This window comes from Saimiri boliviensis, chromosome 16, assembly GCF_048565385.1.
Source record: "Saimiri boliviensis isolate mSaiBol1 chromosome 16, mSaiBol1.pri, whole genome shotgun sequence".
Classification (NCBI taxonomy): Eukaryota; Metazoa; Chordata; class Mammalia; order Primates; family Cebidae; genus Saimiri; species Saimiri boliviensis.
The window spans coordinates 83,272,048-83,291,030 of record NC_133464.1 but is presented as its reverse complement, the minus strand read 5'-3'; the positions used below and the strand labels follow the sequence as shown (position 1 = coordinate 83,291,030).

At 33.1% G+C, this 18,983-nt stretch overlaps 1 protein-coding gene across 3 annotated transcripts in view; it reads left to right on the top strand.

Annotated features, from left to right (window-relative positions):
- The window catches only part of NUP58 (nucleoporin 58), a 38,556-nt gene extending 21,744 nt beyond the window's left edge, over nt 1-16,812 (top strand). For 2 of the 3 annotated variants that reach the window (XM_003919741.4, XM_003919740.4), the window contains 7 exons: nt 1,601-1,680; nt 3,498-3,616; nt 4,033-4,115; nt 7,681-7,882; nt 13,314-13,412; nt 15,019-15,114; nt 16,369-16,812. In XM_003919741.4, the coding sequence (XP_003919790.1) occupies nt 1,601-1,680; nt 3,498-3,616; nt 4,033-4,115; nt 7,681-7,882; nt 13,314-13,412; nt 15,019-15,114; nt 16,369-16,538 (849 nt within the window). In that variant the 3' untranslated portion in view covers nt 16,539-16,812. The remainder of the gene's footprint in view (nt 1-1,600; nt 1,681-3,497; nt 3,617-4,032; nt 4,116-7,680; nt 7,883-13,313; nt 13,413-15,018; nt 15,115-16,368) is intronic. The other variant, XM_074387919.1, reaches the window with a different exon arrangement.
- The last annotated feature ends 2,171 nt before the right edge of the window (nt 16,813-18,983 follow it).

Genomic DNA, 18,983 nt, shown 5'->3' with positions numbered 1-18,983 from the left:
AATTACTCTAATTTCTAGTAGATAGGAACTAATACTCTACTAAGAGTCTAGTGAATTACTAAGTTTCAAAAAATGTTCTGAATCCTCTATGAAGTATCAATCTTATGTAACCCTAAAGCCTTTTCTTCAAAGAAAGCCTTTCTGGGAAATATAAGCGGTTCTGCAGTTAGAGTTGAGGTAGACCAGACTCTTATAGAATGCAAAGTCTTTTATATACTTCATTTTTAGAAAGTAACTTGAGTTTAAATTAAAATAGAATGGTTAGTTCTTTCTTTTGGGACTAGGTCCGCATGGTTTATTGAAGTTAAATTCCTTTGTTCAGCTTTCCAGTCATTCAGTTAACATTTTTAAAAGATCGGTTGTGTGCCAGGTACTTCAACAGGCATTAGGGATCAAGACTTAGACTAGGGAGAGAGTTAAATCCATCAGGTGATATGATCCAGGTAATAGAGGTTTTGTAGGGGCACAGAGGCCTCAAGTGGGCACTTTTATCATTTGTCCACTGTAGAATACCTTTACATTAAGTCTTAAAAAGAGGGAAGTATCATGAATGAAGGTATAGGCATGTCTGAAGATCTGTAAGCAGTTTTGTTATAAGAATCTGGGCCTGGCAAGAATAAGCTGCTTACAGAGATAGCAGGGGTCAGAGTCTTGAATCATCCACACATGTATTTGTACTGGAGTAGGGCGGGATGGAAACCTGAGTTGAGTGAAGAGGAAGTAGAAAAAAACCATCATAGACTTAGCAGCTTGGCAGTTTAATGAGGGAGAGATGTTGCTACAAGGAATATAAAATTAAGGTAACTCTTTGTGAAATAAAGAATACTTAAATAGAGGTCGAAAATGTAGTGAAATGTTAGGAATGTGGAATGTAAGGGGGTAAACAGAATACTAACCTTGGAAAACAATTGGCTGAAATCATAGAAAGCCATATAGGAATGGTTGAGTTTGTAAGTTTTAAAATATTGGGGTACCTAGATCCAGTTCTCTGGCCTTCTAGCAACATGGTATTATGCAAGTTACATGTCTTTGTAAATCCATTTCTTCATCTATAAAAAGAGAAACATTACCTACATTATAATGTTGTTATTGAGAAATAGCCTTTGGCGTAGTGCTTGGTACATAGCAAGCAACCAAATGTTAATTGTGCCTGCATCAGCCTCAAGATTACTATCTGCCTTTAAAAAAAATGTTTTCTGCATTTATATATTAAAGATGTTTTTCCCTCTAAGCTATTTATTCTCGTTAGCATTTCATCAAACCTTTTTTAAAAAAAGAGATTTTAAGAAGTAATGTAATCTTTTTACTGTAGAAGATTTCACTTCATGAATCTTACAGAAATCCATAGTTTTAAAATAGATTCACAGCGTTTTATAATTTTATCATAAAGTTTGTTAAAACTGTAATTTGTCTGCCCTTGAAAGAGGTTTTAGCAACTTGTAAAGCACACTTTGTCCATAATATGTTCTTATAGCATGAACCTCCAAGGATAGCATTGTTTGAAGTATCCATCCAGAGACTGTATATTTTCTTTAGTATGGTATTTTTGATCTAATTCTTAACTGGCTTTTTTTTTTTCTTTTAACCTCTGGTATATTAGGAGTTAAAGAATGCTGAAATAGCTTTAAGAACCCAGAAGACACCACCTGGACTTCAACATGAATATGCAGCTCCTGCTGAGTAAGTTGCTGGATTTTTAAAAATAAATGTTTCTCACTTTAAGAAAACAGAACAATAATAATAGTATGCAAACTAAATATTTTTAGTATACTATGTGGAAAGGCTGAGCTAATAAGCACTTTACAAGGATTTTAAATTTCATAATTACCCTAAAAAGGTTTATCTCCATTAACACCATTCTGCAGGGTAAGTGAAGGCTAAGATCTGAGCTTTTCACTATTATGCATTTACATTTCATGTACATATTATTTACAGGATCTATTCCATTTTATTAAATTTTTCTGGTAATGGAAAATTACCATTATTCAGTTACATAGATAATACATGTTCTGGAAGAAAATTTAAAAATGTAGGTAAGTAGAAGAAAAAACCACCCTGTAGTCAGATCACTCAGTTTGTATATACATCTGGTTTCCATGCATGAGAAATATATCTTGTCTCTCTTTTTATGTCCTTTCATGTTGATAAGCATAATAGTAACTGTTGTTTGCCATATGATTACTATTTGCCATGCAGTGTGCTTAGGAGTATGTATGCTTTACCTCTTCACATTTCATAAGACCTCTGTAGCTGTTGTTCCAGCAATAAAGAGACTGAGGTATACAAAAGTGAGTTGAATGATGGAGGTCTGTTTGATTCCTGGTCCCTCAGTATTAATTAATTAGTTAATTTGTAGAGATGCCATTTCTCAGTGTTGCTTGATCTGGTCACAGACTCCTAAGCTAAAGTGATAACTCCTGCCTCGGCCTCTTAAAGTGGTGGGATTACAGATGTGGGCCACCACGCCTGGTCCCTTACTTATTTTATTCTTTTAGTTTTTTATTATAATTTTAGTCAGAAAAAAACCAAAACTTCCTTATATGCCTTTCATTCTGATTTCCTACATATTAACATTTTTACCATATTTTTGTTCCTTACACTCTATGTGTATATATGCATTTCTCCCCCAAACAGTTTGGGTTATTTGCAGAAATATTGTTCACTATACTAAAGTACTTCAGTGGATATTTCTTAAAAACAAGGATATTCTCATACTTAACATTTCTCAAAATCAGGAAATTCGTAATGACCACAATATTCCTCTTACTCAGATTGCCATGATGTGCTTCCTCACTGGATTTTATCTACTGTTTTGTCCCCGTTTTGTTCTGAATACTGCCATCAGAGCCAATTTTGCAAAAAGCTTTCATGGTTGCCCTTTTTTTTTTTAACTAAAAATCATTCAGATTTCTTTGTATACTATTCAAGATCCCTTTTTATCTGTCTAGCACTCTTGGGTAAATTTATTAGAAGAGTAGCAGTAATTATATGTGCTTTCTGTAGTATACTATAATGTTCTCAGATTATAAATTTTATTGATAAAATATACTTAGTTCTGAAATCTGGCTGATAGACTTTTCTACTTTATTTTAAATTTATTTTGACTTTACAGAAAATTTGCAAAATAGCCGTACAGAGAAATTATTTTTATCATTTCCTCTGCTTCCCCTAATGTTAACATTTTAGATAACTGTAGTATAATTACCAAGAACAGGAAACTTAAAATTGTTACAATATTATTAACTGAACTACTAAGCTTACTGAAATTCAACCAGTTTTTCCACGAATGTACTTCTGTTTCAGCATCTTATTTGGAATTCACATTGCATTTGTAATTTCTCATTAATCTCTTCCAATCACAGTTATTCAGTCCTTCCTTTCCGTGGATAACTGTGATACTTCTGAAGACTAAGCTATTGCAGAATATTCCTTAATTTGGATTTGTCACTCCAAATTTAAAAAAAAATTTGATCTGACTTTTTAAATGTTTTTTAAAGCTACTTCAGAATCTTGGTTCAGCAATTTGAGGTACAGCTTCAGCAATACAGACAACAGATTGAAGAACTAGAAAACCATCTTGCCACTCAAGCAAATAATTCACATATAACCCCTCAAGGTAACATGCTTACTGTGGTAATTTTTTTTAACTTTTGTTTGTAGGAGATAGATTAAACTGTGGTTATATAATAGGTATTCTGGATAACCACTGGTAGCCGCTTTAAGAAAATTTCCTTAAAAGTCATTAATTAGTCCTTTATTCCCTATAAATGTGATATGCTTTATTATATGAATTGTTACTGTGGTAGCAAGGGCAGAAATCTTAGGGCCTTCCTCCACCCAGATTACTGTTGAAGACATTTCTTCTCTCAGTCTACTACTCTATATGTTCTCTGGCAATGAGAACATTGATAAAGTTTTTTTCTTTTATGTGTTAACTATGCCAAAAATTGGACTCAAATAGAAAAATTAAATTGTGCTATTATATATATGTATATATGTATATTTGGGTGATAATGTAATTTTCTTTTATAGATTTGTCAATGGCTATGCAGAAAATTTATCAAACATTTGTAGCTTTAGCGGCACAACTTCAGTCTATTCATGAAAATGTAAAGGTAAGATTTCATTGCCCATTTATCTACCTCGATATCTATACCCAAGTATTTGTTCATCTTGGGACAAATATATCCATGCTTGGTACAGAAATAGCTAAAATTACGTGTAAGTGAAAAGATGAAAACTATTATCATCTGTACCATATTCAGACATAACAATTGGCAATATCTGTTCTTTTAAAAAATACCCAAGTACCCTGTACAGTCTGTTATTACAGCTTTTTTTTAGCAGTGTATTGTGAATAACTTTCTATGTTAATACACATATTTCCTGAATATCATTTTTAGTAGTTAACATAGGAGTTCGTTTTATGTTTGTACATTGTTTAACCTATTTTCTGTTGGATATTTAAGTGGTTTCTATCTCTTTACCACTATAAATAGCACTATAGAAAATGAGCATTCTTAGTAGCAAAATCATTTTGTGCTACCTTAATTTTATGTGTGTTTTAAGTGTTTATTGGCTACTTCATTTAAAACTTGCTTACAACATTTCTCCCTTCTAAATAAATACGGGGAACTGTATTTATTAAATAATGTAAATAAAATGATTTATTATTGAATGTTTTGACTCTCTCTCTCTCTCTCTCTTTTTTTTTTTTTTTTTTTTTTTTGAGACAGAGTCTTGCTCTGTTGCCCATGCTGGCATGATCTCGGCTCACTGCAACCTCTGCCTCCTGGGTTCAAGTGATTCTCATGCCTCAACCTCCTGAGTAGCTGGGACTACAGGCGTGTGTCACCACACCTGGCCAATTTTTCATATGTTTAGTAGAGACAGGGTTTTGCCATGTTGCACAGGCTGGTCTTGAACTACTAAGCTCAGGCAATCCGCTGGCCTTGACTTCCCAAATTGCTGGGATTACAGGTATGAGCCACTGCACCCAGCCTGAATATTCTGACTTTCATATAATATAATGTTACTTTTAAAATTTAAAATGTTAGTTTTAAAAATTTAAGTGAAATGTTAAATGTAGGTACATCTTTTCTAACTCAGCAAATGTAATTAAATTCTTTCTTAGAGTATGTGTGGTTCAAAAAAACCTTTAAAATTTAAGCAGCCAAACCTGAGTCTAGATAAATTATCAACTGTGTAGAATAGAGTTTAATTGAGATTATCAATATTTTCATTTTTATTTTGATCTGATGCATAGTAACACAATTTTTTTTTAAGTTAACCATTTAAATTACGCTATTTTTGAAATGGTAGTGCGTTTAGACCTTTTACTTTAGGAGATTTAAAACTAACCCAAATTTTTAATTTTGTTCTAAAGCAGGAATTTTATCAGATTTTTTTGAAAATTTTATTAGTCTAAAATAATTGTTACTTTAATTTTTTAATTAAAAAATTAATGTATGGCACTTTGAAGTCCATTGTGTAGAATTTATTTCTTAATTTTTTTAATGAAATCTTTCAAATACACACAAAAGTAGGGTATCATTATAATGAATGCCCAGGAATGATTACCTAACTCCTTCGTTATCAAAACCCTGCCGAACTTGTTGTATCAATGCTCCACAGGAGATGCTTTTTTCCCTCTTGAAGTATTTTAGAGCAAATGCTATGTGTAAATACGTACTTTTTTTTTTAAAAAACAGCACTTTCTCTTCTCTGGTTTGAAAAATATATCCTTTTCGGTAATATGACCATAAAACAGTGAGACTGAGACCACGTAAAACTGCCCCAGATCATGTCAAATGAACGTAGATGTGAAATTTTGACCTCCTCTTTAAGCAACCCAAGAACAAAAGGATATTCTCAAGAACGAAAGAATATTTTATTATCAGATTTGGTATGCTGTCATTATTTTTATCCTAGTTTAGTGAGCAAACTAAGCTCTAGGCCTCTTTATTTCTTATCGAAGTCTCACAAGACATATTTTTTGTTCGTTTTGTTTTTCATTAGATAATCTGTTGAAACAGTCGTAAACTATCTTATCCAGCCAGGTCTGAGGAACATTAACACATTTGGAAGTTTTAGCAATTTATTTTATAAATCATGGCTGATGTCGAGGTTTTTGTTTATTATTTTGTTTTGTTTTTGAGACAAGGGCTTGCTCTGTCATCCATGCTAGAGTGCAGTGGTGTAATTATGATTCATTTCAGTCTCAGTCTCCTGGGCCCATGCAGTCCTCCCACTTCAGCCTCAGCCTCTAGGGTAGCTAGGACTATAGGCATGCACCACCACACTTAGCTAATTTTTTAGCTTTTGTAGAGAGGAGAACTTGGTATGTTGCCCAGGCTGATCTTAACTCCTGGCCTCAAGGAGTCCTCCTATGTAGTCCTCCCAAAGGGCTGTGATTATAGGTGGGAGCCACCATGGCCAGCCTGTTTCTTTTAACTATTTGTTGTTAAGTTTCTAAGGTGGATCATTATTTTTCATTATCTGAAGTAGAACTAAAATTTATGGGATACTGATGCTTGCCCAGGAAAAGGAAGGGTAGATTTGGGGATCAGTAATGTTTGTTTTTCTTACATCATATGTCTTGATTCTGGCACCTCCCCAATTTCTAGTTCTTCGCAGACCTCCCTTTTTAATACATCATAAATGTAGCAAAATTTGGAACTGGAACATTGAACACTGACATCCACACAAAAAGGGTGATGATAGCTTTTAAATACCATAAATGATACGATTTTTAAGTGCTGTGTTTGTAATCAGAACCTAATACTTGCTAATTTCTGCTAAGAGATGTAAGAAATATGAAAATTCTAGATCTCTTCAAAAAGTGGTTAAAAAAAAAAAAGTATCTAAATTAGGCTAAATCTTCAATGAAAGTGCTAAATAATTCAAAGTTAAACAGAATTGTTGCTGTTAATGGCCTTAAGGCAGATGCCTCATTGGGTAGAAACAGCTCACTTTATGAACTTGGAAATTTTTCTTGCTCTGGAATTATAAACTCATTTTTTCTTTGAGGCGGGTGGTTGAGTTCATAACTTTTACATGAATCAGTCTCATTGTACAATGGTCACATAATAGGGATAAAGTAGAAGCCCTCATTATACCCTCCAAGCACTCTGCTGAGGTGTGACATCTTATCTTAGCATGTGTTACCCAGACCTTCAAAACAGTGTATTTAAAATTATATATATATGTATTTAGTGCTGACGTTTTTTCTTTTCTTTTCTTTTTTTTAACTGTTCTAAAGGCTGTGTAAAGGTTAGATATTTGAGGGGAAAGTTTCTTGAAAAACTGGTATATTTATTTTTTAATTATTTTAAGTCCACCCACCTGCACATTGATGGAGCATTAATTTAAATATTACTCTGCTTGTCTAAAAGCTGAGCTGATTTATTTTAAACAAGGCCTCACAAAGAATATTTTAGGAAGTGTATTATAAAGATGTGTCATAGATAGGGAGTAAACTATTCAAGGGAGCAGTAGAACTCTTGAACTCGTCACTTATTACACCAAAGTGCATTACTAGCACTCTAATTTGCAGTTTAGATGGAATGTATAATATTGGCAGTGTCTTTGGTAACTTAGGTTTATATTCATCCAAATATTACTGTAGTCAGTGTGGAACTTCATTTAGCTTTTTTGTTTGTTTGATTTCCATTCTTTTAGGTCCTGAAAGAACAGTACCTTGGCTACAGGAAAATGTTCTTGGGAGATGCTGTTGATGTGTTTGAAGCAAGACGAGCAGAAGCCAAGAAGTGGCAGAACACACCCAGAGTTACTACTGGACCCACCCCTTTCAGCACCATGCCAAATGCAGCAGCCGTTGCCATGGCTGCAACACTTACACAGCAGCAACAGCCTGCTACAGGTCTGAATGCATTCAAGTTATAGCTTCTTACTGTTGCAATGCAGAACATTTATGTGCGTTTTTATAAGTCTTCCATTTGTGTGAGCACTGAAGAAATTTCTATGAGTAGCTGTTCTAATACAATCTAAAATTGTGATGGACACAATTATAAACATACCTGATAAAAAAGCAGGGTAGTCTTAGCAATAATTATACATCAATTAGGTATTTAATATTGTGAATTAATGTTATTTGCTGTATTGCTATGAATACCCTTTAGAACATGGTGTTCTACTAGTGAATTACATTTAAGAATAACATTAGATTCTAAAATCATGATTGTACCATTTATTGTTTTAAAGTCAGAGATCATCCATCCATACATTGAATTTTCATATATGATACTGATAGATGGTGCATTCCCATTTTCCTCATACATAGTGATTACAAAGTACCCACATTCAGGATGAAGTACGCTTTTATTGACTGAAGGTATGTTGAAGATCAGTAGGGTTGTTTTATGTATGTTGACTGCAAACAGAATACAGGCCCTCTAAACCAAATTTTGAAGAAGATACATGCTAGAATGGTACCTTTTCAAGGTGAACAGAACAGCAGCAAGAGCAGGAAGAAAGATGTTTTGAGATGTGAATTGCACATTAAGCACAGGAGAAGGATGTTTTGAGATGCAGGTTGCACATTAAGGAGCAACTGGGAAGTTGAACAGATGCAAATAATTGGTAACATAGAAAGCAGGTTTTATTCCTTGATTTAGTTACACTTTTAATTAGAGAAACATTTTTGTGGTCATTTTACAGTGTTTTATTTGGTCTTGTGTCTTTTGGAGGTTATTAATTATCTCAATCCTGCCATCCCTTTTGTCAGGTTTGAAGTTTTACATGGAAAAATAGTCTTAATGGATATTGATTTTTTTTCTTTAATCATTTGTAATTTTTTAGTAATACTTATTATTCATTAGCATGCATCTTTCTGAGAGTTCCATATAGTCCAGTAGTAAATTTGTCATACAAAAAAAATTAAAAATACATATTTAGATTGCATTCAGACTGCCTATATTAGGGAAGCATTCACTGGTTTTCACTATTGGCAGTTTAAAAAATTGTTCTTCACATTTGGAGATGACAGAATTGACTTGCCATAAGTAAAGGGTTGATGATAGATTTGGCATAAGCCAAATCCTCCATATTCGTAGCTGGACCCATGTGAATAGTGGCTTGCATGAGCGCTGTCTGGTAGCTCTCTAGCTGGCTGGAGTGTAGGATTGCATTCTCAAGTTATGGAGGGGAAAAGTCTTTATGGGATTGATTCATTTGAAGATTGATGATTTCTTCTTTAAAGGAATCAATCCCAAAATTATGACCATCAGGTCTCATGATTATTTAACCAGTTAATCACATCAAACATAGTACTAGTTTACTTTTTAGAGCCAGTATTAATCCTAAAGTAGGTAAGTGTAGATTTGGTTAAGTGTTCTTTAAGCATAGTGAATTTCCATTCTAATAAAACTTGAGAAGTGTCAGTTATATAAAAAGTTACGTTGTGAGTGAATATATTCTATGATAAATTCCTAAACTTGAAGCAAAACCTCCTGTCAAAGGGGTGTGTGTGTATGTGTGTGTGTGTGTGTGTGTGTGTGTGTGTGTGTGTGTAACTAGACAGTATTATCTTGAGAAATTTGTAGGTTTTCATTTATGCATTTTGAGTTTGTGGACATATGGAGATGTGTGTTCATTCTCTAAATGAGTGCCTACTATGTGCTGGGCTCGGGAATACAAAGGTGGACAATATAGATTTCGTCTTTGCCCTCTGTGGTGGCTGAGAATGTTAGCTTAATTTGGAGTAGTCTTGTGGAGCCTTTTGCTCATAGGCTTTACTTTTGTCTTTTGCCAGGCTTTGGGGAAATTGACTGCTCTCAGACTTCCCTGAAATTTTGAAGTCCATGTAAGGGCTTTCTAATCAGATAGCAGAAATTATAATTTATTAACCTAAACAACCTTACAGTGTTTTCACTTTGAATTGTATGAATTCTTAGAACTGAGAAGCTAAACAATAGTGATAACAATTTTACATTATCTTTTCTTTTTCCTTTTGTTTCTCTAAAGTTCTCCCAGGCCTTCCCAGTCAAACTTTTAGTTATTTTAGTTATGTCACCATGATGTGAGATTTATGAGCTCTGCTAGATACATTTAGAAATGTCCCTATTTATTGAGTGGTGTTTTGTACTAGTAAGTTATTCCTTATGCCCTGTGACTTTTGTGAAATCATTTTTTAAGTGCCAATAACAAATTTTAGACCATCTAGATGAAGGTAGTTTGAGCTTATGCATTGTTTTTATACATCATTGTTGATATACACAAGATTTGCGTTCTCAGAGGGGTTTTGCTTTTATTTGCTTATGGATTTTTTTATAACATGAATATGGGCACAGAGCAAATAGCTTCTTAGACTGCTGCCTTCTGAAGGTGGCTTCTGTGTCTTTCTCCAAGGAGGAGGAATAGACTTAAATGACTTCTTTGTCCTTCTTCAATTCTTTTTTAATGAAAAAATCTATATACTAGGACTCAGGCATGTGTAATTTTATGGTTATTTCTTCTGAAGTCTGCAGAGAGTTGATGAAAATCCAGCAGGCTATTTGTGTATGAAATCATGAGCATCAATATGTGGATAATGTAGTTTCACGTTGGCAGAACTTGACACTTGTTTGTTTATAAGTGCTTTCCAAGCCTCCCGAAAAACTGAAGACTTTGCATTAGGCTTTTCAGTATAATTTTAATTTAGGATAGGTTTTTAAGCAATGTACCCGGGATTGAGTTTTGCTGTTGTGTTTTGACACTTTTAAGAGTTCTTGATGTTTACATAGTAAGACGTTTCTTATGTGACTTAGCTGCTGTTTTAAGGAGAGCCAAGACGTTTTGTTAGAAATTCCTACTTTTTAGCTTAGTATAAGTTTGGACATTTAAGGTGTAGTGTTAAATAGGAAACTTTAAGTATTTCATCTTAGTTTCTTGTTTTGTGATTTTGTTGTATTTAATAACCAAAGGATCATTCCCCATTAAATCAGTAAGAGTAAAATTTTTCAAGCTGGGGAAAAGGCATTTTAGGTTTCTTAAAGAAAAATTATTTTAAAATGTGACTTAGAAATAACCATACTAATTACATTAGACATTTTGAGTGATCATGGAAAATTATAAAATATTTTTAGCACTTTAGTCTTTTCTGTTAATGCAGTTTTACTTTTAAGAAAGTAGAATTTATTCTGGAAAATATGAATTACAGTGCTAAACCTGGTTTTGTTGTGTGTGAATAAATATTACATGGTAACTTTTGTAAAATGTTACTCTACGTGAAGATTTCACTTTGGGCAGTCATTGGTATATATCACTACTAACTTAATTTTATTTATGGAACTAAGAACCTTTCATTGAATGACTATTCAAATTTCAAAGCAGACTTCTTGAATTGTTTACGTAACTTTTGCCTGAAGGATTTAGACTCTGCTTTCTAATAGTGAAAATAATATATATGGTGGCCAGAGTGTAATATATGCTAATACTTTGGCATGGGAGATATTTATCATGAGTTTTTACTATTAAAAAATGTTATACATTTGCCTACGAGTTTTATAAATTATGATGCCTTCAGAATTTGTGTGAAGGTACAAAACTAAAAATATCATGTATCTGATGTGCAATGGAAAGTCTTGTCATCGTTAGATATGAGTTCTTGATTACCTATATTCTGAATATTGATGATTAGAAAAACCTTATGTTCTGTTGCTCGTAACAGTAGACCCACACACAACAAAAAGCATGCTATTTGAGTAACTCTTAGGACTTACAAGGCTGAGGGCTGTGGTGTGCATTCTTTAGGGTCTTCCACCAGCAGTGCCTCCTATTAACATTTGACATGCAAGTCTCTCAATGTTAAAGAAACTGGACATGTGTTTTTTTATGTATTATTTTTGTTAGGAATTAGAAAGTATAAAAATATGCTTGGTTTCTTTTTCCTATAGTAACATTTTATAAAAGAGCTGCTAGGCAGGTATTTTATTCTCAAATTGATCTCAAACTGGATGTAAGGTTTTAAATTATTTTTTTAATTGTAGTATAAGAATTTTGGCTGCTATTAGTTGTTATTTTTTATTTTCTGGGTAGAAGCTATTCGCAAAGTCCAGTTTCTGTCCCAGTGTAGCAAAATGTAGTTAGTTGCTCAGTTGTTTTTCTTTAAATGCTTCATAATTTTACACTACCTTTTTAATATACAAACCTCATTCTTCATTGGACAACTTGAAGGCATTGATTTATTTAAAAATTTAAATTTTAATGTGCATATTACTTTGACAGTTCCCTCAACTTTGAGATGCACTGATCACTGTGCTTGAAAAAGACAGTACTGAAGATTGTACTATGAAATTTATTGAATAATTTTCATAAATTATTTATCCAAATGAGAGATTTTTAGATTTTTGTATTCTGCTTAGTTAAAAAAAAAAATAATAGTTTAAAAGAGAGGCTAGTAAGTTTGATGCTATTCTTGCCAAACAAACTCAGCCAAAATCTTTAAAGTAACAAGTGGGAAAAAGATGACTAATCGTTCTGCTTCTGAGTACATTTTCCAAAATGTTGGAAAGAAACTTCTGAATTGAAATCTTGAATGTATTGAATCTGTCAAGGTACACAGCAGTGCCTTTGTAAATGTTCATTATCTTATTTAATCAGGTGATAAGTGGTGTAATGTAGCAGAGCTTAAGAATAGAACTCAATTATCACTTTTTGTGAACAAGTTGGAATTGTCATGTTACTGTGTAATTGATTTGCTTTACGATGAACAATAAATTTAATAAAATAAAACATTGTCTTGTTTTTTATCTATTTATTGTATATATCATTTATATTTCATATAAGAAATCATGCCTAGTTTTTTGGGTACTGACTCTTATGAAGTAACATGATAGTTTTGCCATGTTAGTGTTAGTCTCTCTTGATCAATTGAGACTTGACTCTAAGGAGCTTGATTTAAAAAAAAAAAGTAAAAACCGCTTACTGATGATACCAACTAGATTTATCAGAAAACAAGTGAGGAGATCTAAAATAATTCTAGAAGTAAATCTAAAGGAACAATAATTTATGTTACATTAAATATTTCAAATTATTTAGTAGGTTAAACTAACTTCTTTCATTGTGGTAAGCCTCTTTTAATTGTCTAGTTCTGAACAGGTTAATTTTTTAAAATATTTTTTTAATTTTTAGATAGGTAAATCAGTTTGGATAGATAAGTTAGACTGGAGAGACATCCTGAAAACTAAGTTTTAACAAATGGAATCAGTTAAAAGTAATACTGTTCATTTTTTAAAAATTTCATAAAGAAACTTTAATCTTGAAAGAGTAAGGCAAATTTGTTTTTCCCCCCTCCCATTTTTTTTTTATACCAGGGCCACAGCCATCTCTGGGAGTTAGTTTTGGAACGCCATTCGGCTCAGGTATTGGCACTGGCTTGCAATCAAGTGGCTTAGGTTCTTCAAACCTTGGAGGTACACTTTAACTTTTCTAATATTTCCTTGAACTATTTTATATTTGAATTGATACTAGCCTATAAAACAAAAAATTTCTAAGAGGATCTGCTGCTATTTTGGAAGTTAAGGTTCCATCTGGCAAAAACGATTCTCTAAACATAATCATTGCTTTATAATATTAGATTTAGAACTTAAAGAATCGTTCCATCTTCTGTGAATAGTAAATATAAAGTATTAAAATTAAGTGGTAGGTATGTTCATGTTTTCAAAGCAATATGCCAACACATGAACTTGAGAATTCTTTAGTTTTAATAATTTTAATTAAAAATCTTAAAATTAGTTGTCTTAATGTTAGCTTGGAGTCCGAACTACTTCTGGATGATATACATTCTCCTAATCAGAATCTTCTTTTTTTGAAAATGAGTACTTAGGGAAATTACTATGAATGGAACAGCTCAACTCATGTCCATTTCTAAGCACATTTGGCAGATTTGCCTATATACATACTTGTTTACATGAGCAATTAAGCTTGTTTTAATACTTTCATAAGTTAACTCTAGTAAGGTAAGTCCTCTGCAAAAACATCATACTAAATACAAATGCATTCACAATTTCGTATGGATAACTGAAAGTTGGTTGTATTTTCACAGGCACATTATAATGTAATGAATAAGTTCCCCTTATTTCCACTAAAATATAAGAATGGGAAACCTATGAGCTAGTATGGTTGTTTAATATAGACTCTGTTCCAGATTAGGAATTATTAGAATCATGGCAGACAGCATAATTCCTATAATCTACATAATTTGCACATCACATTTCTTACTGTTACAGACAATGTTACTGTCACACTCAACATTTTAGATAAGCTTTTGCAAAGCAACCAAAAAAGAATTTGAACTTTATTTGTAGAGCACCTGGCTCTTAGGAGAATAGAAACTAGTCTTCAAGTACTTAGAATGTCATGACCTTTGTGCGATGAAAAATACTTCCTTTTTTAAATTATGAAGATAGTATTGCTAAGAGAAAAAGCATGGTATCACCACCAATTTTTCACTGTTACATTGGCTGGTAGTATGGCAGGAGTCCACTGTTACTGAGTAGATTTAAAGTGCTTGACTGTGTAGTTGTGCAGTTTTCAGCAGTACAGATTCTTAGTTAACTAAAAATGTTTTGGAAAAGTAGAGTAAAATAACCTTGTGGTACTTAGTATTCACATCATTGTGCATGTCATGCTTATTAATGTATTTAGTCCTTTTTTTGTGAAATGAAATACCCCTAAAGTAGAAATGTTTATAACTGACTAAAATCATACTTGAATGGTGGGTAAAATTTTCTAGCACGTTTAAAAGAGAAAAATAGTAATATTTTCTTTTTTACGGCCTTATTCTTTAAAAATTATTGATGGATCACAAACTTAGTCTAAGTAGACATAAACGTTTTATTTGAGAGTCTGGTTTTTCTAAAAGTGTCATGCAAAGGAGTAAATAGAGTTCCTTTAATAAGGCCATGTTTTTCAGCACTATGTCTATTAGACCTCTGATGATTTTCAGTTGTACTTGTCCATATCCTTTAACCTGTGTTTTATGTGCCATTGTATATTTCTCTATTACCCTTCCACTAGGATTTGGAACTAGCTCTGGTTTTGGATGCAGCACCACAGGGGCCTCCACATTTGGATTTGGAACAACAAATAAACCCTCAGGAAGTCTTAGTGCAGGTTTGTGTGTTTCTGCCTGGATTTCAGGCGAATTTAAAGGTGCAAATTATTTAATTTAAAAGTATGTCTTGTTATTTCCAGTAACCTAAAAAGTTCCCTCTCTGATTCAGTTTTTACTCCCTGGATGAAGTGTGCAAGCCTAACTAATCATTTTGCTTTCTCTCTCTCATAAATTAAAGGCCAGGTTTGTAAAATGTTTCTAACAAGTCTTCTTAGTTTGATTTGATAAGTAATTATATCTTCTAACTAAGTAGAGATTCATTCGAACCCTAGTGACTAACTTCATGGTTAAGTAATTTTCTTCATTATTGCAAAAGGGAACCCATCACTGTGAAAGTTTAACCAAGTTTTTTGTCGTTATTCATCCAGGAGAATGATTTCTATTCCAGAGTCCCTCTGGTTTTAAGAATACCACCGTCTTAAAAGTGATGATTAATTTAGTTCCTTGTTCATTTTTGAAATAGGTATACTTTTTGACTCTTATGAAAAATTCCAAATTCCATTTACTTTTGCATTTACTTTATATTGATAAATATGTCTTGTTTTAATGTGCAGTGCTTAGGGATAAATACTATATCTAACATAATGACATAATACTATGAAAGATGTGCTTAAATTTACAGAATTTGAAGGAAATTCCGCTTAATATAAGTAGTGTTTAAAATCAGCAGTTCCAGTTGGAGGAAGAGAATAAGATTCCATGTTATCAGGATTATAATCGAAATATTGCATTAGTTAACTAGGCAGTAGTAGCACTAGATCTTAATTTTGCAAAAGCTCTTATAAAATCAAAACAGTAAGTACTGCTCTTGTGTGTATTTGTTGTCTTGAACATTGTTAGTTGAGGCTTTCCTGGAGGACTTGGGATTGCAAGGGTAGGTCCGAGATATGTGAATGTCCCTCTTCTACATGTTGATACAATGTTTTTGGTGGGGCCAAGGAGAAAGGCACCTTGACATATTTAATTAACAGGAAAGTTTCTGGCAACTTGAAGTTTCTATAGATTTTAGTTATTTGTGCTAAGGTTTCTCTTTTGGCCTGTATCACTGAACTTTCTTTCAAGGTGCCACTTAGTTGTTAGCTAAATTTTTTTCCTGTTAAAATTTTATGTTAGAAATTTAGGGCTTTAAGGTATTTGCTATTCTTATAGATTATGTATTCTTTCAGATAGAAATTTACTGCTCCTCCCTGTTTTTTTATATTTGTTTTTGGAATTCAACTTCTGATATGAATATTTTTTTCCTTAAACATAAGGCTTTGGCAGCTCAAGTACCTCTGGGTTTAACTTCAGCAATCCTGGCATCACGGCATCAGCTGGTTTGACTTTTGGGGTGTCCAATCCTGCCTCTGCAGGTTTTGGAACAGGAGGACAACTCCTTCAGTTGAAGAAACCTCCAGCTGGAAACAAAAGAGGAAAAAGATAAACATGGGTTGATGTGTTGAGAGAATCCATAGCAGCACCATTCATTCTATGAGTCTATTTTTCTAATGATGCAGTAATTAAATTGCATCCCAGGAGATTTATAAAGTTTTGATATTTTTCCCTACTCTGGAATTTGAACTTTCTTCATGTTTGCCATACTGAACATCTTTTTTCCTGTGAATTTAAAATCCAGTTGTGTTTTCTTTTTAATTTGATTCTCGGTGTAAGAAATGTTCTGATTACATCACTGATTGATAAAAACCGTTAACCTAAAACTTACTATTTAACTTAGTGTTAATAGTAGTGTTTTTGTTGATAAGGTTTACATTACGTGAATACATGCACATTTGTTTCTTATACAGATGGTGTGAACTCTAGGGCCTATACTAGAATCAGTTTGTTCCTTGATAAAAGCCTTTTGAATTACACTGCAGGGCATCTTGTGAATATGTATGTATATATACACAGAATAATACACACAGCTGTGTGTGCATATAAAATATATATTTACGCCGGGCGTGGTGGCTCATGCCTGTAATCCCAGCATTTTGGGAGGCTGAGGTGGGTGGATCACCTGAGGTCAGTAGTTTGAGACCAGCCTGACTAACGTGGTGAAACCCTGTCTCTACTAAAAACACAAAAATTAGCTGGGTGTAGTGGTGTGCACCTGTAAACCTAGCTACTTGGGAGGCTGAGGCAGGAGAATTGCGTGAACTTGGGAGGCAGAGGTTGCAGTGAACCGAGATCATGCCATTGCACTCCGGCCTGGGTGGCAGAGCAAGACTCCATCTCAAAAAATAAAATAAAATAAAATATATATTTACAGGCCTACAACTTTGCCTCAGACTGTTCCCTTTTTGTAAGGGTATTCAAGTTTTCACGTTTTAAGCTTCATATTTTCAGTGCTTGTAGAATGATGAGCCAGAGGTAACAGGTCATTGCAGTTGAGGTAACAGATCATTGCAGTTGTTTGCTTAAAGACTTATGAAATAGTTATTGGTGTAAATATTTGGCCAACTCAACTTTATTGCCCCTGGTCTTTTCCGTTTTTGTTTCCACCTTAACCTTTAGCAGCTCCTCCAGATGGAATGTTGTAAGACTCATCAAACAGATTTTAACACAGTTTATTATCCTGTGTGTCCTTACATTGCTTCTGTGAGTTGTTTTTTTCTTATCAGAGATGAACTTTCAGGAGCATATTTGAACTCCAGACTGGTGTTCTGGGGCAAAGAGCTATTAGCCAAATGGATTCTATGCAGGTCAAGGATGCACTGAAGTTCTTTAGTGAGAACTTTTCTAGATATTCCAATACAGAGTTCTTTCTTATAGGGCTATCGATATTGACACCAAATGGAGTGGCTTCTCAGCCTCTTAATGTCTTAAGTAAGTGCTTAATTTGGAATACAGAAACCAGTATATTTTAAAAAAGAAAAATATTCTTTGTAGCAAGTGTAAATTCTCCCATTATAACAGTGAACAGAGCTCCAGGTAGTAACACATAGGCATGTCAGGTTACATCTGTATATTTGACTACATTAATATTAGTGACATCACGTGGATATAAAAGAAAACCCTTGGAAAGAGAACTGCCTTAGCCGTGATTTCAGAGAGAAACCATTAGTAGACCTATTTATGATTCAATAACAGTTTTCAGATAGAATGTGAACATGGGATTTCATTGAAAATAGTTTAATTTTTTATATAAAAGATTTTGTACATAATGTGTCAGTGACTATTTTCAAACTCACTTTCACCAAGACTTCTTTTTTCTAAAATGCATTGCATACACACACATATAATTTTAGCATAATGTTAGTTGGGTTTGATTATAAAAGCGTTGTCAAATCTGTTTTATTTATCTGCATATATCAGTGATGGGCTTTTTGAATTGAAATTTTTGCACACTGATGCTTTGAAATAAGGAAAATTATTTATCTCTGAGCACTAAACTTATTTTTGCATATTTCTGTGATATTGCAATCCCCAGATCCAGGTCGTGGGAAGTTAGGGAAACAGTGTGATTTTGCGTTTTGAATTATTGTCAGAATTATTACACAATTACAACAAACTTTTTTTTAAAAAGACATTTCATTGTACTGCAAAAATCTGAATATTTATATTTCTTGTTTTTTTCTTTATATATTTTGCATTTTAATATGTTGAACCACTGGAAATTTGTAACATTAATTTGTTATAGGAGTTTAAATGTGTTGTCATTGTCTCCATTGTCTTTGTCCAGAGCCTATTATTATGGAAACAATAAAATTTATTGTGTGAGTTGCTTTGATTCTTTATAGGTGTCAGTAGCTGTTCTTAATATGTAATTTTCTTATTATTGCTCTTTTATTCTCTGGTTGAGTTTTAGTGTATTCTCTTCATTGGTTTATACATCTTGCTCTTTTTTAAACAGAAGACTGAACATAAGATAGTAAATTATTTGTCACTT